This window comes from Frieseomelitta varia, unplaced genomic scaffold (assembly GCF_011392965.1).
Source record: "Frieseomelitta varia isolate USP_RPSP 00005682 unplaced genomic scaffold, Fvar_1.2 scaffold_530, whole genome shotgun sequence".
Taxonomy (NCBI): domain Eukaryota; kingdom Metazoa; phylum Arthropoda; class Insecta; order Hymenoptera; family Apidae; genus Frieseomelitta; species Frieseomelitta varia.
In genome coordinates, this window is record NW_025110291.1 from 192385 (window position 1) to 220036 (window position 27652).

The following is a 27652-nucleotide window of genomic DNA, read 5'->3' on the forward strand; positions in this document are numbered from 1 at the left end:
TTAGTGACTAATTCTGCCATGATTCCAGGAACGTCTAAATTTTTTGCTTTCTCATCCATTGATGACGTAAAAACATCTTTGGAAAAACCGAAATAAATAAAATTAAATAATCTTAAATAGTCCGAAACCTTGGAATTAAATTGTAAGTCGGGGGATTGAACGAGTCCTTAGAAGTGTAACCTTTTACGTCATCAAAGAGTTGAACAAGATTCTAAGCGACTTGATTGACTACTCGTGGTATATATACACATACAACTCTGTTTATAAATACTGGAACTTGTTGAGAAAATAAGGATAATTTGAAAAGTTGTTAGAAGATTATTGAAATTTTTAAGAATTGTTATTTCATTCAAGATTTTAGATCATACATTATAATCTAGGAAACGTGTTTCACGTCAAGCCATCCAAACGAAGAATACAATGATTTGACCCATAAATTCGCGATTATGGTAAATTGCATGCACTTTTCTGAATGGTGTGTAAGTTCGTCACAATTTGAAATGCTGAGTAACAAGATAAGAATGTTGGAAATTCCTGTACCATAAAGCATAATACATATTGACACATCTGTCTGGCATTGAAGTCTCCATTAATAGTCTACGTTATGGTGATCGTTGAACTTGTCAAAGATCTTATTCATGCTTCATAATTTACAAGTATACAATATAAGTGAAAATTTTAGAATTCTTTTGCCTGTACTTGGAAACTTGAAATGTTTATATTGTTATTTTCGTTTACTTTTCAACTTCAAGATTAGCAATTAGACCAGTAATGAAAATAAAAGTGTGATTTACTTTACAATGTAATAAATAAAAATTAATAATTAATTAAATATAATAATAACAATTAAATATTTGCAAATATTTGTTGCATAATAATAATAATAATACTAATAATTGTTAGAAATACAGAGGAAAGTATTTATCAATTTAAAAAAACAATTTTAACTTATACATCATCAATAATATCTTTATGAAAATTCAGCCTGATTTCATATTAAACAAAAACCATTAACTAAAGAAAAAAAAAGTCTTGCACTTGTTTCTTCTATATGTACTCGTTATATAATATTATATAATTTATACCGATGATAGAAATAACACAGCTTCATTTCGTCCTTCATAACAGCAAGAAATTTATTTATCCAATGCAAGATTAAATAAACCGGAATTTCAGGAAATCGTTAAATATTCAAAAGATTGATATTTCTCCGACATAACCGATTTAAGAAAATGTCCTTGTCATAGATTTTAATTCGTTCTCGGTATATATAGAACCTCTGTCGATACATTAGTAATGAGATATTATAAAATAAGATTAGTTATTGGATACTAAGAAAGAAAGAGATAAAGAGATTTCAAAAAAAATCCCAAATATGTATTGTATGTCCGATGATGAAGCGTTTTCGTGGAATTATATTACTATGTCCTTGAAGTGAGAGTGAAATTTTTCGAAGGCGACTCGAAGGACGAGTTACTCAGCATCAACGGATCCAAATTATTTTGTTATATAATACATGGATTTAGTAATTGTAGAAACTTTATACAAACGCGTTTTACATACTATTATAATACATATATTTTTTAATGAGTAATGAGGATTTAATATATATATATATATATAGATTTAATATATATATATATATATACAGTATATCCATTTTAAATATACGATGTATCATTTCTGTACTTATTGGGAAATTTCGAAAAAATATATCAGATGAAAGTTGTATAGTATTAGGGGCCGCATATTGATGGACTATTTGACCTCGAGTCAACATTAGAAAAGTCAAAATCATTCTCGAATTTTTAAACGTAACCTTATATATTTTATTGCATATTCTTGTTAGCTGGCATTTAGATGTTTTTAAAATACTATAAAAATACTGCTTTTCCGTATTTTCGGTAAGTACAGAAATACTATTCGCGTGAATATAATTTAATTTAAAAATTAAGAATTGTTGATAAATCTCTTTTGATCACTAATCACGACGATATTTTAAAAATGTGAATAAGATTTATAATGTCACAATCCAGTAAACATAGGAAATTTGTCCTACATCGGATAATAATTACTTAGGCTCTAAATAATCATTGGATCGAATAAAAAGTCAATACTTTCTCGACTTCGCTTTCAAGACTTTCGACCTGGATTTCACATTATTTTTAACGAAACAAATATACGTATAACATATTTATCTATAAAGATTTGAACAAAACGATTAGCTTTTGATATGTTATACGTGATGACGTACGTTTGACTACGGAGAACTCTTATTCATAGTGCAATATCTGGAAATTTCATCGATAGTCACAATATCGGATCTACTATCTTGACACATTAATGCGTTAATATGCTCTTTTCAAGTTGAACTTTCCACAATTTCAATCACCACTCATATTCCATAAGCAGCGATAGATTAAATCATTTATCAATTAAAAATGAACATGGTTACAAATATCTTCATATTACAAACGAGCACACCAGGCCAATAAAATTACATCAACGGAAATTGATCATACACTTTCAAGTACTATCCTACTTTCCTAACGATATAAACAAGTCGGTTTTCGAGCATTATAGGAAGATACACGGTCATATCCTTGTTATTAATAACCTCTCACCCTAATGGAAGTCAAAGATATTTCAGCTTTCCCTTTGAGCCACTCTAATAATCAAATAAAAAACCATTTATATAATTTTTCTATCACATACGAAGGAAGCTACCGTAGAGAAAACATACATTCATTAAACGTGTGAATGTAATTGAATTTACGTAATTTTTTACGATAATTACTCATTAAAAACGTGAATTACACATCATTATTATATAACAAATTTTTATGTAACTGCCAACTGTACATATTTATGTAAAAAAATAAAAATAAGTTTAGTTAAATATCAAAGAAAAGTACATATTAAATAATATATAATATTTTATCGTTATATGTTAAATATATATTATAATATACACAATGAATTATATTAAAATCGAGAAACGAGGCATTCTTTATATTTAAAGAATTGCAAAATATTGAAAATATAAATATGTTTACAAATGCTTGATGATCAATATAAAATAAACAATCCAATTTTCTAAGCAATTTATTCAATTAATTTATAAATAGATGAAATAGATATTTGCTAGAAACTGGAATACATGCTCAATTCGTTCATCTTCAAGAAATTTTCTAACCGGTTTTCTTGAACCTTGAACCATATATGATTCAGTTCAATCTTTTGCGAAATGAAGTTTCCCTTGTTTACATTGCTAGTTGCTTTCAAGATACCTTCTTTATTCGTAAATTCTATGTATCGATTCTTCATTCGATATCACTTATTAATTATTATTAATTATTAAATAAAAATTATGAATACACAAAATGTGCAATCGATAGTGAAAGGTAAATAATTCTAACTTTACTAAGATTCATGAATTTCACATTCTCAACTCTCACTTTAACATTGACGAAGAAAATATTTTAATGTTTAAAGAAAATTATTGATGAAACATTGAAAGAATCAATAACATCTCGCATTTGGGAATTTTTTACGTACATTTAGGAAATTTTTTAACGACGTAAAAAATACAATTCAATCTGCAATAACCTGAGAGACAGAGTTAACTAATATATACCTGCAATGTATCTACATACCTATAATAATATATACTTATCCAACTTGTCTATCCAATCTAACTATCTAACTAATTTACCTCGAGGTAGAATTAAAGTATTTAACAATTTTCTTTCCACATTTAGGAATCTTTTATTTACATTTAGGAAATTTTTTAATGATAGGAAGATATGATTCGGTCACTCGGTCATTCAAAGATGCAATAGAGTTAACGACACATGTAATATCTGATTTACCTCAGGACAAAATTGAAGATAGAGAGAGAGAGAGAGAGAGAGAGAGAGAGAGAGAGAGAGAGAGAAAGAGAGAGGTCGAGAAAGGTGAAGGATATTATATGTTGGGGAAAACCTAACTAAAGAGAAGTTCTGGAAAGGTATAGGTTACTGAGAAAAGTTTAATCTTCAAGGTTATTGCAATAATGCTAATAACACGGCGCGCTGACCAGTTAGTAGACTTTTGTTAAATATACAAGAGGTATGAAGCAAATTATTTTTTGTGCTTTTTAGTGATTTCACAAGAGAGATTTCTCGAGAGATGTGGGATTCCCAAAAATGTAATAGTAAAAAAGTAGTAATGTAAGAAAGTAAAAGAAGCATACAAACTATAACAGACAAGTAACGTAAATTTAATTAGCTCTATACTATGTGATATAATTAAACAAAGAAATTATAATAATATAGAAAATATAGATTTTGTATGGTGCGTGTATAGAAGAGTGAAATAAAACAATTTTATTTCGTAATTATGTAAAATAGATTCTTCCGTATCTAGACCCTTATTATACAAGTATCTTAATATCCGGATGTTCTACTTTCTGAATGTAATATCTAGTAATAATGTAATATCCTGTTATAAATAATATTATGTTATCATACGTAATACTATACGTATACTACAATTTTTATATGCAAAAAAAATCTTTACTAAGATATATTAAACATGCAAATATTTTTTTTTTCATGTTTTACAGGTAGATTGTCAGCAATATTCATAGGAGTTTTAACGCTTGTAATTGGCATTATATTAAGCAGTATACCTTGGGTAGATTATATCATATTAAAGGTATGTACAATTAAAACAAATATTAATTCAAGTTTTTCATATCGCTTATTATTACTTTTTTATTTATTATCTAGTTTTAACATCTAGTTTCTGCATCAGTTATAATAACTGTTATGCAGAAGTGTTACATAGATATTTGATACTGTTCCATTTATTGAACCTATTTATCAAGTCTAATCACTCAATTAATTCATATCTCATTAGACTCGCAATTTTACTGGATTAATAAACAAATACTGATTGACAAATCATATGAATTATAGTCATAAATATTTATCATGTCACTAGATCACTGGTCACAGTTATTATTAATAACCGTTTCCTTTATGTAACAGCAATATTCAATAATTAAGATCTCGAGACGTTATAAACATCGTTTAGTAAAACTTAATTTCAAGTTGTTTTTATAATTAATAACAGCGTCAAACGTAAAAGAATTATATAGAAAATGAAATGTAATAAATTACGACGTTTCAATGAAAGTATAAATAAATATTAAAAAACAAAATTTGATAGTGTACATTGATGAAAAAAATGTTACAAATGAAATGTTGCAGTATCGAAAATATTGATTCTTAATTGCTTATTAATTAGTTAAAACTAACATATGCTTATTGTATTCATTTCTTTTTAGTTTTAGATTTGATTATATTATTTTTGTTTAGCAACTACGGTTATGGAATGGTTCTCTTTCGTTTCAATACTGGCAAAAACCGGGAGTAGTTAGACTAACTAAAGTATACATATTCAATGTAACAAATGCAGAAAACTTCTTGCAATATAATGAGAAGCCAAAATTACAAGAGGTTGGTCCATTCGTATATAGGTACGTATCGTATCGATACAATAAATATCAATACTTTGCCGATTTTTATAAAAAAAATTAAAATTGCAAGTAAATCATAATAAAAGAGATCATTGTTTTTTTTTTATTGCAATGAAATGAATAAGAGAACTTTAAAAAATCATTTAAAATAATTATAATTATATAATGTACAGGTTGTCCCAAAATTATTCAGTACAAAATGAGTTATAACATATCAGTAATAATTTTCTTTTATAAGTGAAAGGGTTTCAGACATTTTAAGATAACTTTCACTTTTTTAAATGGAATGATGTCTTTTTCATCCATTAATCGATACAGCTCGACATTCTCTCTAAAAAAATATTGAGACATCTTGTACATAGCTCCCATAATTTAAGGAAGAATATTGCAATTTCTTGAATTACTCAAGTTAATATTTGGATTAATACTTCCTAGGAATTACAGTTTAAGCAATATTCTTCTGATTCAATTCAAATCAAATTAAAAATGTATAGAGTTAAAATAAATATGTATAGATGTATGTGAAATGTTAAAAATGTAAATTAATTTACTTGTTATTTTGTTAACTCTGCCAATTAAAATACCTTAGTTTCTGAACTTTATAAAGAATTTATAATAATATAATATAAAATTTATAGAGAAGATATGGAAAAGGTGAACATTGTTTTCCATAATAATGGTACTGTAAGTTATCAACACAAGAAGATATTAAACTTTGAACCAGAGATGTCGAAAGACAAGAATCTCAAAGTAATAGTACCAAATATTCCTCTGCTTGTAAGTCGATATCCTATAATTTAATACTTGATAATTTTTAAAAATACTACAGAAATATTACAGAACTTTATATCAAATATTATTAACATTACTTTAATGTTATTATTTGATATTTTCCGTTTCGAAGTAAAGATAACTTTTATGAAAGAATTTTGTAGCTCGTGTATTTCACGTTGTTTTTCAGACACTGTCAACGCAAAGTAAGGCGCTACCTCGAATTATTACTCTGGGATTACATATGTTTTTGAGCGGAATGCATATGACACCGTTTGTTCCAGTCACTGCCCAAGAACTTGTTTTTGGATACAATGATCCACTAGTTAGCATTGCACATCGATTTTTTCCGAAAACGAGACGTCCCATGAGTCAAATGGGACTTCTTCTTGGGGTAATTAAAAATATACATGCATATAAATATATATAATTAAAAAAATAAACATAAAAAATTAATCATTTGTTTGTGCATATGATTAATTAAATTATATGTCTATTATTTTGCATATATTAAGTAAAAGAATTGGAATTATTTCTTTGTTTCTATGATAATTCTACTTGTAGAGGAACGGTACATTAGAGGAAGTGTCCACTATTTTCACAGGACATACGGATATGAAAGAATTTGGATTAATAAATCGTTTAAATGGATTAGATCGTTTGCCATATTGGCCAAACTCGCCTTGTAACTCTATTCGTGCTTCAGAAGGTAATCAATTATTAGTTGCTTATTTAATTATTAATTATTGTTCCTATTATTCGTGATTATATTGTTTATCATTCGCGAATTATTTATTATGACATTTAATAAATTTAAATGCATTTTCAAATAATTGAATTCTAAATTACAGATATTATAACAATAAAATATTGTTTGAAGTAACATCTTATTTTTTTAATATAATATACAAACTTATATATTCTAATACGTTATTAATATATTATGCTCCTATATCAATTATAGGATCGTTTTTTCCACCTCGCGATAAAACTGGTGCAGATATCATACATATCTGGGATAAAGATCTTTGTCGCACTTTACCTTTGAAATATCGTGGTCCAACTGAAAAATCAGGAATCAAAGCAGATCTGTATACACCTCCTGATACTGTATTTGGACGTCCAAATGAAAATGCTCCGGAAAATGAGTGCTTTTGTTCAGATGACATGTCGACTTGTCCTTCAAATGGATTACAAAATATTAGTCCTTGCCAATACAGTAAATACTGATTTCTAATTAATCATATTTCTAACTATTTATACTATTAAAATAATTTATATATGTAATTAACAAAATAATTCATATATGTTTATTACTATACGTGTAATATTTTATAGCAATAATTATAACAAATTCGTTTCCATTATTACTGAAATTATTCTTAAAATTTCAGCTGCACCAGTTTATCTTTCCTTCCCGCATTTCTACAAAGCAGATCCGAAGTTATTAGATGCGATTCATGGGTTAAAGCCAAATCCTGACATACATGAAACATACTTTAAAATTCAACCGGTAAGTTATGAGTCAGAAAGGTAAAATGAATATATTATGTAAAAAAAAAAGAAAAATGAGTAATACCAAATTTATAACTATACATTAAACGTAATTGAAAAGAACGAAGGTTATTATAACGTTTACTTTGTTTTATATTCATACTTTCATCTTTTACTTTAATAACTGCTACTATTGTTTGCAAAGAATTAGAGTAGAAATTAATAGCATAAACATCCTGTATATACTAATAAATCACTGAAAAATAACAGAATTGAATTTTATAGCATAACTTGTTTGATTCGCAGAAACTTGGTGTACCGTTGGAAGGAAAAGTACGTGTTCAGTTAAATTTAAAGGTGGAACACCAACCGCACATCGGTGTCGTATCGAATTTTCCGGACATAGTATTTCCTATCATGTGGATTGAGGAGGGTGTCGAAGAATTGACTCCTTCCATCCGCAGATGGATCTATTTAGCAACAACGTTTAGCGATGTTGCTGCGCCTTGTACCTCGTATGGATTAATTCTAGTCGGTATAGTAATCATATTCGTCGTTTTTATGAAGGCTTATAACAACCCGATATTCACGCATGAAGCGATCGAATTAGGTAAACGAACTATAAGAAGAGGTTCGTCGTTATTAATGAACGGACAACACAAGTTATTAATCACACGAGAACAATACGTTTTGCTCAACAACGACAACGACGACAAACTAGAAAGAATAGAAGTCTAGTTGTAATTGTAATATGATTATTTTTTAATGAATAGTACTTGATTTACATTTAAGTGAATAAGAATTGCGAAGAGCGATATATAACTCGCCTCGTACACCAAAGTTTCTAATTACCTGATGAATACGTTGATATATATCGATTACAATAGCATGCGTTTGGCAAACATTCAATAATTACCTGCATTTTTTTTTTTATTATCTTTTTCTTTGTTTGCATCTGTGATTTCATCTTTTTATCTATATCGTCGACGCACAAAACAGATCGTGCTTGGACGAACTGAAACGGGTAACGAAACGGTCAATGAAGAAAAGCTCAAGAAGTGCATTCAATGAATTTTGTTTAATTACGATCTAGTATGCGTTGTAAATAAATTAATTTTTGCACAATCAAAATCGAGCAATACTATGAATGTTAATTGCTAATTGCAAAACTCAGTGGAGACAGTACTTAGAAGACAATAGTTAGAATATGACGTTTGGTTTTTATTATTTAGAACATTATTGTTTCTAGGATCATGGTAAGAGACGAAATTGTGGAGTTCGTTAAAATTTCAATATCTACGATTAGATTTTCGAATGACGAAAGTAATAACATAGGTAAAACATTATATTTTACAACTGACAACTAATAAAATTTATCTACTCGTAAAATAATACAATATAAAATTGATATGTCGTTTAATCATTAGTCTAAAAAATATATTTGAATACATCTTAAATGACATCAAAATTTTTGTAATTTTAATTGTTTGTAAAAGCACCTAATTTTGTGCTTTATTGTATTTTTAAGCTACTCGTTCAATATGTAAATGAATTATTGTTACTGAAAATAAAATTTATTATAATTTTATATGCAATACTTATATTTTCCTCAAATATATAATACCTGAAAGAATTCATTTTATACCTGCAAATGAGAAAATTAATTTTAACGCATGAATCTTTTAAATAAAATTTTATTCGTAGCATTGAAAAAAATAATTAACTTACCTACTTAGACAATTATTATTATTTAACTTAAATTTAGAAATGCGTATTACAAAAGACATTTAGTAAAGTTATATTAGATTGCATTTAGAATATTACCGAGCGTGTAACAAATTGTAAACTAAATGATTTCTCTTTATAAAAAAAATTATGCTTTAAAATATGCTTAACTTGAGCTGAAGTACGCATTTGAACATAGCACTATACAACAGTATCACATTTTAGACAAAGCCCAGTAGTTCAACGGAAAGATTATATTATGTTATATTTACATTTTCAATCGACGATCTTTGTTCAATAAATTTTTCTATTTTTCACTATGCTATGAACTATACATTGCAAAACAAAATTATGAAGTTTAAATTATGCTAAAGTTTCTATAAGAATATAAATACTAATAAAATTATTTAAAAATTATTGTACTAAATTAGATCAATTTCAATAGAATTTTTATAAAATTTAAATATCATGTTAGTGTTATTTTTCATATGTTAGGTAAGAATATTAGTATGAAAACAATCTATATTTTTGAAAATTTTAATTTTGAAAATAATATATAAAAATTTGAAAAAAAATTAAAAAAAAAATTATATTACAAGTTATCTGATGCATATGATCGTGATTATGTCAAATTTCTAATTACTTTCTTATTTCTTGCTTTCGACTTAAATCGTGCTTTATAGCATTTATTATTTACATGCATAGATATGTTGCACACATCCTTAATAAACTACTGATTTAAATTTATTTAATAAACATATTGTTTCTATTGGACACGTGAAATTTATAACCATTATAAGCATACCCAATGCACAGCAGTTACGTATGAACAAAGTACTAATACGTTAATCTTGCTGTTGAATAATTTATACAGAACAAAGATATTTTAATTAAAAATACACCTACAAATTACAGATAGTGTGATACACTTTTCTTTCATTTCTTTTAAGATTTTTTTTTAGGATTATAGATATTATATAAATTTATTTGATTTTTAAATTTAAAGTATTCAAGCCGACCTTAGCAATAATTTCTAAAGAAAATTATACCTTTATCTCAAGGGACATGTCGCTAGCAGCGGAGGTATAGATGTCAAAGAAGTGGGCTCTCTTAAATTAAGTTTATGCAATTCTTCATCCGCTTTGTTATGTTTCAACTCTTGTTGAGTATACAAAAATTTATTCCATTCATCAATTCTTGGATGTGCTAAATGCTATTCAAAGAAACGTGGATATATTTGTCAAATATTATATCATAGATCACAAATAAACAAAATATGTATTTATCTTACCTCAGCAACATCATACACCCAAATCTTTCCAGTATCATCACCAACAGTGACATGTAAACCGCTCGGTGTCCATGAAACTCTGTTCAATGCTGGATTACCATCAATCACAATACTGGCAGTAGGTACTTCAGTATCTTGATTGAGATTCCATAAATCTAATCGTCCTGAATCGTCGACGGCAGCAAATAGAGCCGGATGGGTCGGTGACCACGCAACGTCATAAACATAATCACCATTGTGCTCAAAGGAGTAAAGAGGTTTACTCTCCTTAAAACTCCAAAGTTTAATTGTCCAATCAATGGATGATGTTAAGAATAGATGTGAGAAATCTATGCCACCTTGTACAGCATGTGCGCTAATTCCAGTAACTGGTCCTTGGTGACCTTCGTAAGAATCTAATACTCCAGCTTTTGTACCATGACGACAAGCTGTTAAATAATTATTTAATATGATAATATATAGTTAATAAAATGAAATAAAATATCAAAAATTGCGTTTAATTTAATTTACCGGAATAAACAGTTCCTTCCTCGCTGCCTACGACAAAATTATTAACATCTCCATAAGGAAATGCTAAACAAGTGGCAGCAATAGCTTTCGACTGTTTAGTGTGAAGTTCTAATGTCTCTTGTGGTTGTGACAACATATCTAAACTCCAGGAGCACAGTTTGCCATCGGTTGATATACTTATCAAATTGTGTGCGTTTTGTGCCCCAACAACATTTAGACAGTACACAGGATGCTAAAAATAAAATATGTATATATATATAGACCTTTGAAAATTGACCCGTATGAATTACGTTTATAGCACCACGAATAAAATTTCATCTTTCATTTTCTTTATTAAGCAAATGCAATTAAAGCAGTTTATTATTATTCTATATCATATGAAACGTAGAAAAGCTGTTGTTTACAATAGTTACAAATAACAATGCAGTCATGTTATTACATTAAAACGCAATTCTAGGTTGAATACCCATGATAGTAAAATTTTATCAAGCCTTTTATCAAACAACTTACAGTATGTGCGCTTGCTGATAGTGGAGTGCGTTGAATAGGAGTTCTCTTTTGTACTCTATTATCCCAGAGAACGATTTGTCCAGAATAAGTACCTCCCAAGATTAAATTAGGATGAAATCTCGCAAACGTTGTCGACATAACTGGAGACTGACAATGGAAAATAAATTCTGGAGTTGTTTTCTTGAACTTCGTGTTCCAAACCAAACACACCCCATCAGGATCATTTGGAGTGTCGTCGTTATTGTTATAGGAGGCTGCAAGAAGTTCTGGAAATTGAGGCGACCAATCCATCGAGGTCACACAACGATTGCGAGACCACCGATCACAGAAGAACCACCGATTTAACCATAAACGTTGATGACTCTTTTCATCCCTACAAAATCAATGAACTTTATTAGACAATTTTTATTGTTTTAGGAAGAATCTTATATAGTAATGAAAGTTAACATCTAACATTAAATAACATTCCATTTTACTTACATTCCATCTTCACCATCCATAGTACCAGTATAATCGCTATAAATATTAACAGATTCTCCTAATGCCCTTTCCACAATTCTACTAGTACGATCAAGGAATCGTTGAAAATCTTCTGACAGTATAATCATTTGTTTTTCTTCTTCGCTGAGTTCTTGTACTACAAATTAATATTCTAATTGGTATTCTAACTAATTATATGTTTGATTACATTAAAAACTGTAATTCATTATTATTTAAGAGTATATTCATAAATGTTTAGTCATCGATTTGAGAATATTTTATATTCGAACTAATCGAACTAGAATATATATATTCGAATAATTATTTTTTAATCATTATGATTTTATAAATACTTAATTAATGGATCCAAAGACATACTCTCGTTATTTATGTTATATGCAGTATGTAGCATGCAATACTATTTTCTAATAAAATCCTGTATTGTAGTAAGTAAATTATTTTAAAAATATAAAAAACTTTTATAATTAATAATAACCATAATTATATAATAACAATTATAACAATTTATAACAAGAAAAAACATCTTGATTATTAACAGACATCCTACATGGACAAAATGTTTGAAAAATAGAATCTGGAAATTAATATATTCGAATAATGGAATTCAAATACAGGAGAAAATAAGAGAAAAATCACCTTCTTTAGGCTTTTCCTTTTCTTTTTCTTGTTCCACTTGTGTAACTGCTGGCTGCACTTCCTTAACTTGTGGCAAACCATGAGGAAGAATTCCTGGAGGAAGCTTGCTCTGGAAACCATCCATATGCGGCAAGCTGTTCTCTTCGTCTTCGGCTTGGCCATCATCAAATGTCAAAACTGTGGTGAATAAGCTGATTCCGCCACGAGTACCCTAACTTCGATATATCTATCTATCTCTGGCAAATGCCCTACTTTAAGAATTCGAATGCTCTACGTTAAAAGAAAAAAAAAAAAAGAAAAAAAGAAAAAAAGAAGATAGCTATACCATCATGTAACACTACGTAATAAACTTCGGTATCTCCTACAAAATATTCTATGTAATAATTAAAAGAATCTATTGCATTAGAATACGCACAAAATAGAAATGCATAAAAATAAAGAGAAAAATCGCGATGCATTCATATATTTGTTCAAATTGTGCAACTCTTTATCACGTTCAACTTCGAAAATCTATTAGCTATCACGAAACGTTGCAAAAAAATAAAACAAAATTTTTATATATAAAGAAACAGTGAAAGCATCAAACTTAGGGATGCAACTCTCTTTCAAAAGCTTTCGTAAAAGCGTATAAAAATTATAAATATTCGCATTGAAAAAAAATAAAATAAGAATAATAACTGATTGAAAAGTGAACAATCATACATATACAAAGACAATTAGGTTGAATCGCATGCACTGACATTAGTTATATATAAGAAGGTGGACTGCTTGTTGGTGGATACAAATAATAAATAAAGACTAAATCTCTAACATATTTTACGAGTAACATGAATATCATCCGAAACGATATCTCTCCACCCTTCGTTTTAGCATAAACGCAAATGAAATGAAAGAATGAGTCGAAGGAAGTAAAAGATTTGATCGATGATTTTTTAAGTGAAGTATATGTTGCGTTATAATGTAATTATATAGGTATAAAACATCGATTCATAAATGCCTTCGATATCAATTTTATCACACCAGTATTACACAATATTAACGAATAGGTCTGTCTTCTTTTCTTTCATGAATCTTTCAACATCGAAAATTATGCACAATTAAAAAATAAAAATACAAAAATGGAGTGGAGGTATATTAACGCAACTTCCCAAGTCTCATGCAGCAGCTAAAGAATATGTATGTAATTTATGTAAAAACGAAACAAAGATATAAAGAAATTTTTAATCTAAATCTTTATAATTTGAAAGAAACAATATTGTCTAAGTGAAATGAAATAAAAATGATAATGGTGATCTATTATGTAGTACTTGGATCATGCGTAATGAAAGATGATGAATAATTGAATAAAACTGTAACATTATGACATCTATGCATGCATGACAAATTAAGCGAAAATTTTTACAGTCGTAAAACAAAACCATAAAGAAGCTACTTAACAATCTGATGATTTATCAAGCAAATTCAAATGTAAATTGATACTACAAGTTCCCCTCTTCCGGTGCATACAAATACAATACAACTGAATAGAAGAAAAAAAACTTGAATGAAAATATTACCAATCAAAATGCAATTTTGTGAAAATGACTATAATTCATGTACTGGTGATATTAATTAGGTAGAGTGAATCGTCTCTAGAGAGGATTACCTACCTGTAAATTCGTCCTCCCATTCTAAACCAGGATTTAGATTGTACTCGTCTTGAAGGAGGGAAAAGAAAATGTCAATCAATCACGTGTTTTATTACGTTAGTTGTGTTTGTATCTAATTTCATGTCTCTCGTAGAAAATTATTGATGTATGCCACAAAAATATATATACATATTCTTCTATTGACACGGCGAAAATTATTACTTTCAGAAGTAGCAAGATATACGTGTACGCTGTAAGTAGGCTGTCAATCTATTTTGAATGCGATAGCATTACGGTGATGAACAATTACAGCATTGTATAAAATCTATTCGTTAATGTTACTTCCTTCATCATGCAAGATACATCAACAATTAGCCAGAAAGATTGAAATATTGGATCGGAGACGGTAATATTATTTATAAATATATCGATATAACATGCAAATAGTATAGTATTATATCCTATAAAGTTCATTATATTTATTAACAAAATTATGCTCTAGAGGGATCGATAAAATATATAAAAAAATTTATAATACATTTGTAAAGTTCGTATAACTTTACAATTATATATTTCTAAGTTTAATTTTCTAAAAATGTATTTTTATATTAATATGTATAATAAATTAATCAATTCATAAATTTTCTAAAAAAATTTACCATCGTAATATATAATGAATTAATAAATATTTAAAAAACAATTTTTCTACAATTAATTATTATTGTACGTTATATCAATTTAATTATATATCTTATGAAATTGCAATCCCTTTAGACTTTCGAATAAACTTCAGTAAAAAATCATCATATATACGTATATTGTAATCTTTTTATTCATTTAAAGCTATGCTGCTAATTTAAAATCTAAGGGAAGAGTAATTTTTTAATCAAATAAATTCATTAAAAAACATAAAATCAAAAAATTTGAAACATAAATTTTTAGAATGACAGAAAAAAAATGAAGACGAAGAAAAATCGATAAAATTTAAATATATTAACATAATAGACTGACATCTCCGACTATTAATTTATATTTAAAAAAACCTACCACATTTTCAATTTATTTAAAAAATATGAATTAAGATAACTGTTATTAAAAGCAAAATTTTAATATCAAAGTTTAAATAATATACAGAGACATTTTATTAGGAAAACATATTAATAATATTTGAAATATGTATTATTCTCACAAAATGTATTTCTATGTAAACAAACAATCTCTAATTTTTGCTAATTTAATGAACTTTCTTGCTATATCATTTTCACAAAAAACGAAACCGTGCTGTTAAAAAGCAATATTTGCAAATCGAACTTTTGCGACACTAAAAGCTCAAGCCACAGAACTCGTTGCTGTGTGTTCTTTTCTTCTATTTAAAAAAAAATTCTTATTTATACAATATTTACCGGCTCCAACACCATAAAATCCACTCCCATGTTAGTATACTATAGTAACCCAAAAATTACAAAAACTATAACCGTGAAATCGCGCCGAGAACTCTGGAAGGTGCGTTAAGTTGTGACAAGATTTGCCAATGGATATTCAATATAATAAAACATTCCCTATTTTAGACAATCCCAGTTTCAAACAACACTGAATGATTAAATAAATTACTTAAATATATTCTTTAGCGTAAATTTGTATTCAGAAATATTATTGGAAAAACATTTCAATTAATAAAGAAGATATCATATAAATAACACACTTATACATAAAGTGCAAAATTTCATTTTTTCGTGATAAAGCTTTTCAACTTCAATTGTAAATGAATGTTAAGTATTCCAAAGGTAGTCTATAAATTTTTTTAAATATATTTATTTGACACTAGAGAATATAAAATAAAACATGAATTTCGAACATTTTGAACAGTTCAGAAATTTGTACATTTTAAGGATATAAAGGCTAAATGTTTAAAGTATTCAAAACATGGAATTACATTTTGCAAATAAATTTTTTACAATAACTTGTTATATATATTCTGTACATTGTGTTTCATGTATAATTGGTGTCCAATTTTAAACAAGCATTTAAAATTATACTTTGAATAGCAAGATAATTTATACAATGTTTTTATTTCTTTTTATTATCTACAGAGCATGCTTTTATAAATATGTAAATGTTGAAATATTTCTGTTTGAGAATCGGGATGTCAGATAAATATTTAAAAAATAATAAATGCAGAAACTAAAGATAAAATACACCAATAAAAAACAAACGAGTAAAAGAGCCAAAAAGTCCAAAGCAAGGTGTAAGATAGCAAAGATATTTGAGGTTCTGGGTGGAGAGTCATTTTCTATGTCTATATTACTAATAAATTTTATTCAAATATAGCTCACTTTGTTATTAAACTTCTAAATGAATGTTTGAGCTAATGAGAAATAGGAGAGAGAGAGTGCATTCTCTAGTTAATTAACCCAGGTAATGATTCTCTTACCTTTAAAATTTATTTTAATGTAAAAAATTTATATTTGCATATGATAATTTAATTCTTAGATACTTATTTCATACTAATATTTTAGATTTGTATCTCATTTACATACACTTTAAATACTGTCAATCCTAGGAGAATAAACGGAATATATCTAACAATAAACCTAAATCTGAACCTAAAACTTGTTGCAAACCAAGAGAAATCGTAACTTACCGTAATAGTCGAATGCATGAGCTGAGAAGAGGAGGGAAAAAAATTGCACTTAGTTACAATCTTTTAAGAATGCACTACACTAATAGCACCTCTCTACACTCAAACCATATTAAGAAAAGTTAATAAAATATATAAGAAAAGTCAAATAAATGAAAAAAACAATACTGTTTGTACAGTACAACATTATTGTTGCATTGAATATCTATAATTTAAACTACAAATAATTTATTTTCTTATTAACTTCTTTCATAGCATTTATAACATTTTTTCTTATTAATTTCTTGATAAAAATATATTTGGGTTTATAAAAATTAGTTACTTATCATTTTTCAAAGATTAAAGGAATTTAAGTTTTAATCATATCAACAAAAAATCAAAAATACAAATGATTTTTATATGCTGAATGTAGTTAGGTGGATATAGATATATAAATTTTTATATTGTGCTGTGCTTTGGTTCCTATATTAAGAGGAAACATACATATTCAATTTTCCTTATGTTAATATAATTATAATTTTTCTAATAATTTCAATTAATATAATTGTAATTTTCTTCATAATTTAACACCTTTTAAATTTTATGTTGAATACTTAATGTGAAGTTTGTTGTTATCCAATGTGACTACCAATGGATGCTTATGTATAAACAAAGTTCAATATCTCACTTACATCCCTTGTCACACTTATTTTCACCCCCCTAAGTTTCTCAGAAATAAATTATATTATAAATTATTCAAAATATAAGTTTTGTTAGAGTATTGGACAAATCCATAATGCGCTACATTTTGCACACTATAATAAATAAAAAACAATAGACATCACATAAAACATTTGAAACATTTCTTTTTAAATATTAAATGAAATACTAAATAACTGAATTGCTAATATATTATAATAATTGCTACAATTTCTAAGAATATTCATGAATTATTAAAGCTTCAACAATAATTATTCATCTTGATATATAATAAATTTCACGCTAGCACACATGAGTCAAGGTATACTTTTGAACTTTTGTTGTAATAAAATTAAATTTTCCCAACAAACAGGACGCCTAATGTTAATGTATTGTATAACTTTAATAAACTGTTAGTATATTATTAAATTAAATTATCCATATAAAGCATGTTAAAAGCCTATTTATGCAAACAGATAGATGTCGTATATGGAAATAATGCTAGCAAACTAATATCTTTAATATTTTTTAAAAATTCTTTTTTTATAGTTAATATAATTTAAAATATTTGTCTACTTGAACTCACTTTAAAGTATGAAAAATTAAAGTATGAAATGTTTTAAATTTTTAATATTTCAACATATCTCCACATACAACATTTATAAATTAATTAGGACTGTAGAATCAATTTTCAATTAGTTTAATTAAAATATAATTAAATATAATTGAAATTATAATTTATTAAAATATAAATATAAAAATTAATAAAGATCAATATAAATCAATCAGATTTGATTCTACACTCCTTTAGTGTAAATATAGATAGCCATGTATCTACCTCTATTTCATATACTGTTGTACAACAATTATAGGAAAGGTAATAAAAAGAAGACAGAACATACATAGGTAGTTTGGTGCAGACCCACCTTTCCTGGGACGCCACCAGTCAGTCTCAAAGTAGCCTGCGGAGTAAGAGTGAGTTGGTGTTGTTGTTGAACAGGACGAGTAGATGGTGTACGCAGAAGAAGATGCGGACAGTCCTTATGTCCAACACCAGTTGATTTGACCGTATCGCAAGACAAATACGCGTATATTTAATAATGCCGCAAAATCAGTTAGGTAGTGGGACACGCATGTAACACGTAATACATCCCATATTTTTATATTGAATACTTTTCTAAGCTAACAACAAACATTATCATCATTTATATTGATATTATATAATATTTATATTGAATTTAGATTCATTCATTTTATAAATTAACCATCATTATCATAAATATTAAAATTTTATTTTAACAAATTAAATTTATGAAAAATGGCATACTTAAAAAATATCAAAGATTGACATTTCAACAAATTTACAGTAAAGTAGGTGGTATAAAAAATGGAGTAATCCAAAAAATACCAACTTTCGATAATTTGTATGAATATTTATATAATCAAAGTTTAAAAATAAATATTTATAAATTAAAATATTTATATAATATGATTGGATAAATTAAAAATTGAAAATCACAACCAACTGAAATTGCGGTTTGGTAAGAGAACAGGAAGTGAGAAATATTTTTGAAAAGTAGTTTCCATCACCAAAAAAAATATTTGTTTCCATAACCCAATTTGGTGTTAGATGTTATCTAATCATTTCTACTAATAGTTTCCCTATGAATTATTTAAAAATTTACAAATAAAAACATCAAAACGTATTATATTTAATTGTAATGTTAAAATACCCTTATATAATATACTTGCATAACATGGTGCAATTATTATTTCTCCAATAACATTAAATGTACATGAAAAACACAATTTTCTTTGTTATTATTCTTATTAATGGTAAAAAAATATTAAAGAAAAGGAATTTATTTATTAACACGTTAAGCGCCATATCAGTCACCAGTGACTAACACTATACTTTTCTTATACGGACCACGTTAGTCACTGTTGACTGACTATATACAATTTAAAAAATTATGTTCTTCTACTAATAAATTTTAAATAATTTGAAGATCATAAAAGAATGTACCTAAATATTTGTTACAAGTATATTTACAGTACTGCTACTTGGAATTTCTTCATCCCGACAATTTGTTAGATGGACTAACAAGCTAATTTCTTCCGAAATTCAAGTTTATTTAATCTTAAAGCCAGATGGATGAGGTGAAAGGCATAATTCTTGGACTACCTTTCGGATCATGCCATTCTTCAAAATCCTCATCCTCATCCTCATCCTCTGATGACGAAAAAAGAACGACTCTACGACGTTTTTTAGGAAAATTAATTTCACTTGACTCTCTTTCATACGCTTCTTCTACTGACATTGTTACTGTTACGGGTAAAGAAAAATTTTTTAAACTGCACTGGAACACGAACCACAGACAACTGACTTAAGAGAAACTATTTTTAAAAGACTACAGAGTACAGATTGCGATAAATACATACAAGAAATATACCTGAAGATATACATGCAGTTTTATCGCAATCTTACACAGATCTCCTGCCAGCATATCGGTGAAATCGGAAATCGCGGGCTAAACGAAAAGAAAGACAAAACCGGCTTGGCGCTTAACGTATTAATATGTTCAAAAACTGTTCAAATAAAAATCTTATATTTAAGAATGTAATTATTTTTTCTGAAAGATTTGCTTGTTTAAGAAGTGCTGAAAATAGTTCGAAACTTAGTTCAACAAAAGCTAATGCACAAAATAAAAAAAAAGTAAATGTCAATAGTGCTACAATAGTATGTAACATGTTATTTTAAAATATGAACAAACTTTAAGAATATGTAAGTTTCCTCATTAGTTAGAATTAATCATAAAACACAATATAAATAAGTGGAACAATTCTCATTGTTATCACGATAAAATTCTCGTCATAAATAAAGCAAATAACATTGATATGACTAATTGTGCATTACACAATATATGTGGGTATTATTGCATCTGATGATTTAGTACTAGGTACCTATTGTCATATATGTTTTAAAATATACATTCTTATATACACCACCCACTTTACCATATTCAACGATATATAGATATATGTGAAAGCAATTGCATTTTTTAAACAATTAAAAAAGTGTCAAATTTTATAATCCTTTGTATCCTTTGTATCCTTATTTAAATATAATTTCAGAAATTTAGATATTTAATATTTTTCAATTTAACTATAACGACATTCAATATTTAATAATATATTAAGGAAGTTAAAATTTAATGTTTTTTTTTTAACCCGGGATTACCCACGTGGGGGTCTAGTGCAGGTACATCCCGGCCCCTAGACCCCCAGATGAGTAATCCCGGATTAATGACATAAGCAGTTTGAAATTTCTACTGAAACCAGGCGATTCAGATCCTATTTATTTTATGCTGTCATTAAATTGCATCTAATTCTAGTAATGTCTTACCAATTATAAAAATACATCTCTATAAAAGCTAGTAAAAAGATTTCCAAAAGTAATCAACAAAAGCTGTGTAAAATATTTCTTAAATTTTTATTACAGAGAAATACCAAATTTGGATAAATCTTATCAAATTAACAACTTTAGAATACAGAGGATTAACAATTTATGCAATTAATTAAATAAATAATATATAATAACATATTTTTCATTTGTTCAATCAATTCATTTCTTAAAAACAACATACTTTTTTTATATTCATAATTAACTAATTAATTAAATTGACATTAATATAATACAAATATTAAGATATTTTGAATGATTATGTATAGTTTCATATTCACAAGAGCAACACAAAAGTGCAATAATTTTAAAAATTGAATATAGTGACTCACCGTCGTGAGATGTGTGCGATGTCTGAATAGTTTGCGTTTGTTTAGTATAAACCACTGGTTCTTTTGGTGGAATATTTGTATGTGCCACAGAAACAATTGTTAGTTCACGATTCTTTTTCCTAGCACTGCTACTATTAAAGAAAAATAGAAATTGAATAATGTACATGTATCTTTATATTACGTATAGACCAAATACTATTAATTACAATACTAATACCTTTGAGCAGAATTTATACTCGATGGTTGTAAACTAGCATCAGGGGTAGCATTAGCACTTTGTTCTGGAGTCAAAGAATTCATACTAGATAAACTGGATAAAACATCTGTGAATAAAATAAATTACTTTAAAATAATATCTACAAAAGTAATGCAACTATAAAATCAAAATACAATTATTTACCTGATACTGGTGCTACACCCAATGATGAAAGCATAGCATCTAATTCTTTTCGATGATCTTTATCTGCTCCTGCAGCACGTACAGTAGCTTCCTCAACCTTTAATACAAAAGTTTAAATAAACACATAAAAGAATGAAAAACGTTAAATTTAAATAAAAATTTCTTACATCTTTCTGTTCTTTTTCTCTTCTACGTCTTTCCTTTTCCTCTCTTATAGCCTGAAGTTTGGCTTTTTTTCTTTCAAGTTCTGCTTTTCTATCAGACATCATTGTGCTGCTTTGTTAATACCTGAATAATATACGAGAATGTTATTAATAGAAGACTTCGAAATTACGTGAGTAAGTTTTGATTACATTGCAGAAATTATAAAATCCTTGACAGGTGTCGCGAAACTTATTAACGGAACTTCAACCGGGTTTACTGCGATTATTGATTTCTGTTCTATGACGTCAGTTTCAGGTCAATTTTTGTCGCACAACAAATATGTACATGAATCATGAATTTTCGTAAATATGGAAAGTAAGCGATTTAATCAATGGGAAATATTGCATACAAATAAATGACACAATAATTAATATTCACGTTATAACGTTCCGTACTGAATTCAACGAAGAATGTCCATCTATCATGCAATAATATTTACACAATGAATTAGCTTGAAACTTTCTACTTCGGTTAAAAAAAACATAAAGAATATTCACCTCTTGTTGTACAATGTATTTCACAGGTAAGAACGTCAAAAATTATGATAGTTTCAACTTCTACATCGTCTATTCGATCCGCCCGACATGCAAACCTTTTACATTGTAACAACAGCGCTACTGTTTCAATATTTGGTACTAATAACATAGACGACATTTTACTTGATGTAGTTCTCCAATTCATCGTTGTTAAATGTAGAGTGCGCTAAAATCCTACTAATTGTGACAGCGCGCGTATTTTTAAAAACGAGTTTAACAGCGGCGATGTTGATTACAAATAAAGAAAGAAGAAAATAAAATAGTGAAACATATTGTAATCTCAGTTGTTAAGAATCAACCAAAGCAAACGGTCTTCATAAAGATCTTGTTATACATAAATTAAAATAAATAGTTATAATTTCTTGTTAAATCTTGTAATATGTTTAAAGGAGTAACCCTCCATATTTTTTTACTACGTCGGTATTTCAGAGCATGGGACAAGAAATCTCATAAGATGCAATATCTATTCGTATACCTCCTCGTCTATGCTAATAGTTAGTCAATAGTCCTATCTAATAGTCGTATTTCTAGTAAGAATTAATTGATTTTAACATTATATTTATTTATATTCTTCACTTGTATCCTAATAAAAAAAATATAAAAGATGTTAAATATAAAATATAAAACATTCATATGCCTACTCAAGCAACTCAACTAATTTTTTATATAATTGCTTTTATATAATTGTTTATATACAATTTCTAATAAAAATGATACATGTAAATAATTTATATTTTGTGTTTCATAAAAGTAATTATTTTGATCATTTAGTTTCGAAGTATTCAAGACAAATGCTTTTCCCCTATTAAAAATGGATTTTCCCCAAACGGAACAATTCGTTCGACCGATTCATATTCATAACATTTCGTGTTTCGTGCAATTTAAGCACTTACGAAATGTTACGTAGTGTTTTATAGAGGTGTAAAGAACAATTAGATGTAAAGTGCAAATGTAACTTTTAATACAATTTATATATATGTAGAAACATTAGCTGATATTATTAAATATAATTTTCTGTTTGTGTACCGTTATGTCTAATTTTCCTGCAATACGTTTGTCATCGCGAAGAATTGTGGCGCCAAAGCAATATACGCATAACTTCGATTTTAATGATTGCAAATTCTTGAAACAAAGTTTTAAAGAATTACAGAACAATTTGTCAGTACTGTGACAATTTATTACTTCAAAATTATTTTTGAAACGCGTCATATAGTTTATAAACAACATTATTTTATCTTTGTACGTAAGAACTGTATTTCATTTCGTTAATTGTTTATTATTATTTCTCACCATTACTATATTTTATTTGTAATTCTCTCAATTCAAGAATTATGTCGGACCGTGAACTGTCATTTGACGAAGAAACATCTTCCTCAGATATGTTCAACGATGAAAATAACGTATCAAATAATCCTGTAAATTCCGATGATTGTAAGATATTATTTAAATACATTTAATCTTGAAGATTTGAAATTCAGGAAAATTAAAACTGCGCGTGTACTATTATACATACAATATTTTATATGTTTTTCTTTAAATTAATTGATCATTTTACTTCATATAGCAAGCTCAATGTCTATTGATGTTAATGAACCAGAACCTTTAGATGATGTACCTGAATGGAAAGGTGTGAGCATGGATGAAATACGTAAAGGTTTAGGTGTATATGATTGTCAGGAGTTACCACCTATTTGTGCATCTTCGTCTCATATAGTATTAATATCAGTAAGAATTAAATTGAATGAATGTTTTTCTTTAATACATATAAATTTTAAAATATACATAAAATTATTTAAAATAGTTACCATTACCGGCTCGTGGAACACCAAAACCTTATCCTACTTATCAAGTAGAAAAATGGTGTCAAGATTATGTGAGGATGCCACATTCAAAACATAATTTGTATCTAGTGAATGAGGCAAGTAAGAGATGATAAATGTAAAATTTAATGTGATCTTATACTTTCTAAATAATGTAATACTCATTACAGAATGGATCCAGACATAATCGAAACAGATGGGAAATAATACAAGAATCATTACTTCAAAATTTTGTTTCAACTCATCAGTTAGAAAGTGCAATACTTTCTTATAATCATATATATGCACAACGTTGGGATTTTACTGCATTGCATCATTTTTTTTCTGAGGTAGAATCTTAAATTCTGCATTCTCTTTTTTTTTCATTTTGTTTTTTCATATATATTTCTCTTCATTCTCTTTATTATTTTCTTTTTTCAATATATTCAATGTTTTCATTATATAATAATTATATAATAATTTCACACTAAAGGTACTTGATGAAGAAGAAACAAATACTTTCTTTGAAACTTTGATGCCAAAAATGGTTCAACTTGCTTTACAACTTCCTGTTTTGGTAACTGGTTCAGTGCCTCTTTTGAAACGCCACACCAATGGCACAATCAGTCTTAGCCAGTTACAAATAGCTTCTTTATTAGCTAATGCATTTTTCTGTACATTTCCAAGACGTAACTCAACCGATCCACAATCTGAATATGGAAGATATCCATACATCAATTTTAATAGGTATTTTCTTATATAGTTTCAACTTTTGTTAGGATTAAAATAGATGATAGTACTTGCAAAAATAATTATAATTTTAATTCAATAGTACATTTAATATATTAATATATACATTTACATAGGTTGTTTTCAGCGTATAAAGAGGGAAAATGGAAGTGTGAATCTGTAATGGAGAAAATGAAATGTATATTTCATTATTTTCGGAGAGTAACGTGTAAAGGTGGGTACGTTAAGATTTATTTAATATCAATATCAAGAGAATCAATACATTATTTATTATAATTTTTCCATAGAGCAGCCCCAGAAGGTGTAGTAACAATACAACGGCGTTATATTCCTAAGTCTGATTGTCCAAAATGGGATGAACAAGTACAAACTCTATTACCTTTACATATTACAAGTAGAGGAACTATAGAAGCAGAAGGAACTGGATTTTTGCAAGTGGATTTTGCTAACAAGTATTTTATATTTTTGTGGTCAATATTATACTAGATTGATATTTGTCATTATAAAAATTTAACACCCTTCTAGATATGTAGGTGGTGGTGTCCTTGGTCTAGGATGTGTGCAAGAAGAGATAAGATTTGTAATTTGTCCTGAATTAATGGTAACAATGCTTGTTACAGAAGAATTAGATGATACTGAAGCATTAATTGTTAGTGGTGTTGAAAGATACAGTAAATACAAAGGTTATAGTAACAGTTTTAAATGGATAGGAGACTATGTTGATGAAACACCTAAAGATAGTAGTGGAAGACGGTTAACATCAATTGTTGCTATTGATGCCCTTTATTTTAAGAATTCGCAAATGCAATTTAACATAAATAATATAATAAGAGAACTTAATAAGGTTAAAAATTGATAATTATGTATAAACACAATTGTTTAATTGTGTGAAATTTAATAATCTTATTTTTCATAGGCATATGTTGGATTTGTTGGTTGTGAAGCTAGTAAAAATAACTTACCAGCTATTGCAACTGGGAACTGGGGATGCGGTGCATTTCGTGGAAATCCAAAACTAAAAGTTTTGTTACAGTTAATAGCTGCAACTGTAGCAGGTCGATCAATGGTTTATTTTACTTTTGGAGACACAAATTTGCGAGATGATATTGCTGAAATGCACAAGCATTTTGTAAAACATGAAACAAATATAGGTATTGGTCAGAATATTTTTTTAAATGTTTAGAATGTATAGAATTATTTAAACAAATTTATATCATTTTTTAGCTCATATTTTTTCATTACTGCTGCAATATCAAGAATTTGCTTCAACAGAAAATTCAGATTTTTATCGTTTTTTATATAATCGAAGTAAAATGAAACCAATAACTCAACATTTAAGTAAAAATATTCACACAAAACTTTCTGTGGTAAAAGAAGTTGTATTTAAAAAAAGTAAAAGTGTTAATAATGGAGAGGAAAGATCATTTCATTCTGATATCAAAAAACATACACGAATAGAAGAAGAAAAAATACAAAAATTTTTTGATGAAGATGATATAAGTAAAAAGAAAACAGAGATTTCAAATGAAGAATATGTAGATGTTATAAAAGCTATAGAGAAAGAACAAATTCAAAGTAAAGATGGTATGAAGAAAAAAGAAGGACAAGTTCACGATAGAGATAGTACAGAGAAAAAAAGAAAATCATTATTATGGAAAGATACGACGCAGGTTAAAGCTATTCAAGAACATCGATTATCTGGTTTAGAATTATTAGATCCAAAGCAAGAGCTTATTTCACAATATGTAGATAATGGTTGTAATGAATCAATTACAAATGAAAGTCGTCAATCAATAATACCTGTAGATAGTATACAGGAATCAGTTCGAAGTGGAATTCTAAGTGAAAACTCTGTATCTTCGCATAAACATAAATCACCAACTAAAAAAATTGGACAAAGAAAAATTTCAGAATTTTTTCCATCAACAAGTTAAAGATTTCAAAATATTTAAAATTGAAACATTCTTCTAACCAATTACATTTTGACACAAGACTTTCTAAATACACGTACTTTGTATATAATGTAATAATGAGAATAAATAAAAAAGTAATTAATTTTTCAAACATTGTCTTTTTTATTTGAGTTCACTAATAATTAATATATGTAAATACTTAAATGTAAACATATAAGATCGTATTTAGGAAACTTAATAAATTTAAAAATTTAATATTTAACAAATTTGAAGGTTAATACTTCTTGTTCTTAATTTTTTAGTAAAATATATTAAATAAAAGAAAATAATTTTTTTCTTGTATATAAAC

General features: G+C 27.4%; 3 protein-coding genes across 44 annotated transcripts in view; 2 read left to right on the forward strand and 1 right to left on the reverse strand.

The window, feature by feature from the left end:
* The window catches only part of LOC122533443 (scavenger receptor class B member 1-like), a 38483-nt gene extending 29885 nt beyond the window's left edge, over positions 1 to 8598 (forward strand). The window contains exons 3-10 of the mRNA XM_043663150.1: positions 4607 to 4698; positions 5364 to 5524; positions 6163 to 6301; positions 6486 to 6689; positions 6860 to 7004; positions 7260 to 7514; positions 7690 to 7808; positions 8096 to 8598. Coding sequence (XP_043519085.1) covers positions 4607 to 4698; positions 5364 to 5524; positions 6163 to 6301; positions 6486 to 6689; positions 6860 to 7004; positions 7260 to 7514; positions 7690 to 7808; positions 8096 to 8527 — 1547 coding nt within the window. The 3' untranslated portion in view covers positions 8528 to 8598. The remainder of the gene's footprint in view (positions 1 to 4606; positions 4699 to 5363; positions 5525 to 6162; positions 6302 to 6485; positions 6690 to 6859; positions 7005 to 7259; positions 7515 to 7689; positions 7809 to 8095) is intronic.
* Positions 1194 to 22956, reverse strand: LOC122533441 (cytoplasmic dynein 1 intermediate chain-like). 38 transcript variants are annotated; one of them, XM_043663110.1, is made up of 15 exons: positions 22803 to 22956; positions 22269 to 22389; positions 22102 to 22198; positions 21919 to 22024; positions 21702 to 21832; positions 18809 to 18946; positions 17232 to 17252; positions 14612 to 14659; positions 12963 to 13139; positions 12306 to 12462; positions 11826 to 12198; positions 11316 to 11547; positions 10806 to 11233; positions 10564 to 10727; positions 1194 to 1208 (listed from the first exon to the last, which is right to left on the reverse strand). In XM_043663110.1, the coding sequence occupies exons 2-14, from the start codon at positions 22368 to 22370 to the stop codon at positions 10566 to 10568; spliced, it is 2172 nt and encodes a 723-aa protein (XP_043519045.1). In that variant the 5' UTR covers positions 22371 to 22389; positions 22803 to 22956; the 3' UTR covers positions 1194 to 1208; positions 10564 to 10565. The 38 variants fall into 38 exon arrangements, with proteins under 38 accessions (XP_043519045.1, XP_043519046.1, XP_043519062.1 ...); XM_043663111.1 differs by lacking the exon at positions 1194 to 1208 and adding an exon at positions 7457 to 7475; XM_043663127.1 differs by lacking the exon at positions 1194 to 1208 and having other exon boundaries at positions 10099 to 10727; positions 18809 to 18868; positions 21702 to 21829.
* Positions 22957 to 23316: 360 nt separating this feature from the next.
* LOC122533450 (poly(ADP-ribose) glycohydrolase-like) lies at positions 23317 to 27454 on the forward strand. Of its 5 annotated transcripts, none has more exons than XM_043663161.1 (10): positions 23317 to 23371; positions 24406 to 24566; positions 24643 to 24759; positions 24832 to 24990; positions 25134 to 25387; positions 25507 to 25608; positions 25678 to 25842; positions 25916 to 26234; positions 26307 to 26541; positions 26615 to 27454. In XM_043663161.1, exons 2-10 carry the CDS (start codon positions 24414 to 24416, stop codon positions 27322 to 27324), a joined length of 2214 nt encoding a protein of 737 aa, XP_043519096.1. In that variant the 5' UTR covers positions 23317 to 23371; positions 24406 to 24413; the 3' UTR covers positions 27325 to 27454. The 5 variants fall into 5 exon arrangements, with proteins under 5 accessions (XP_043519096.1, XP_043519094.1, XP_043519095.1 ...); XM_043663159.1 differs by lacking the exon at positions 23317 to 23371 and adding an exon at positions 23565 to 23792; XM_043663160.1 differs by lacking the exon at positions 23317 to 23371 and adding an exon at positions 23565 to 23779.
* Positions 27455 to 27652: the final 198 nt, after the last annotated feature.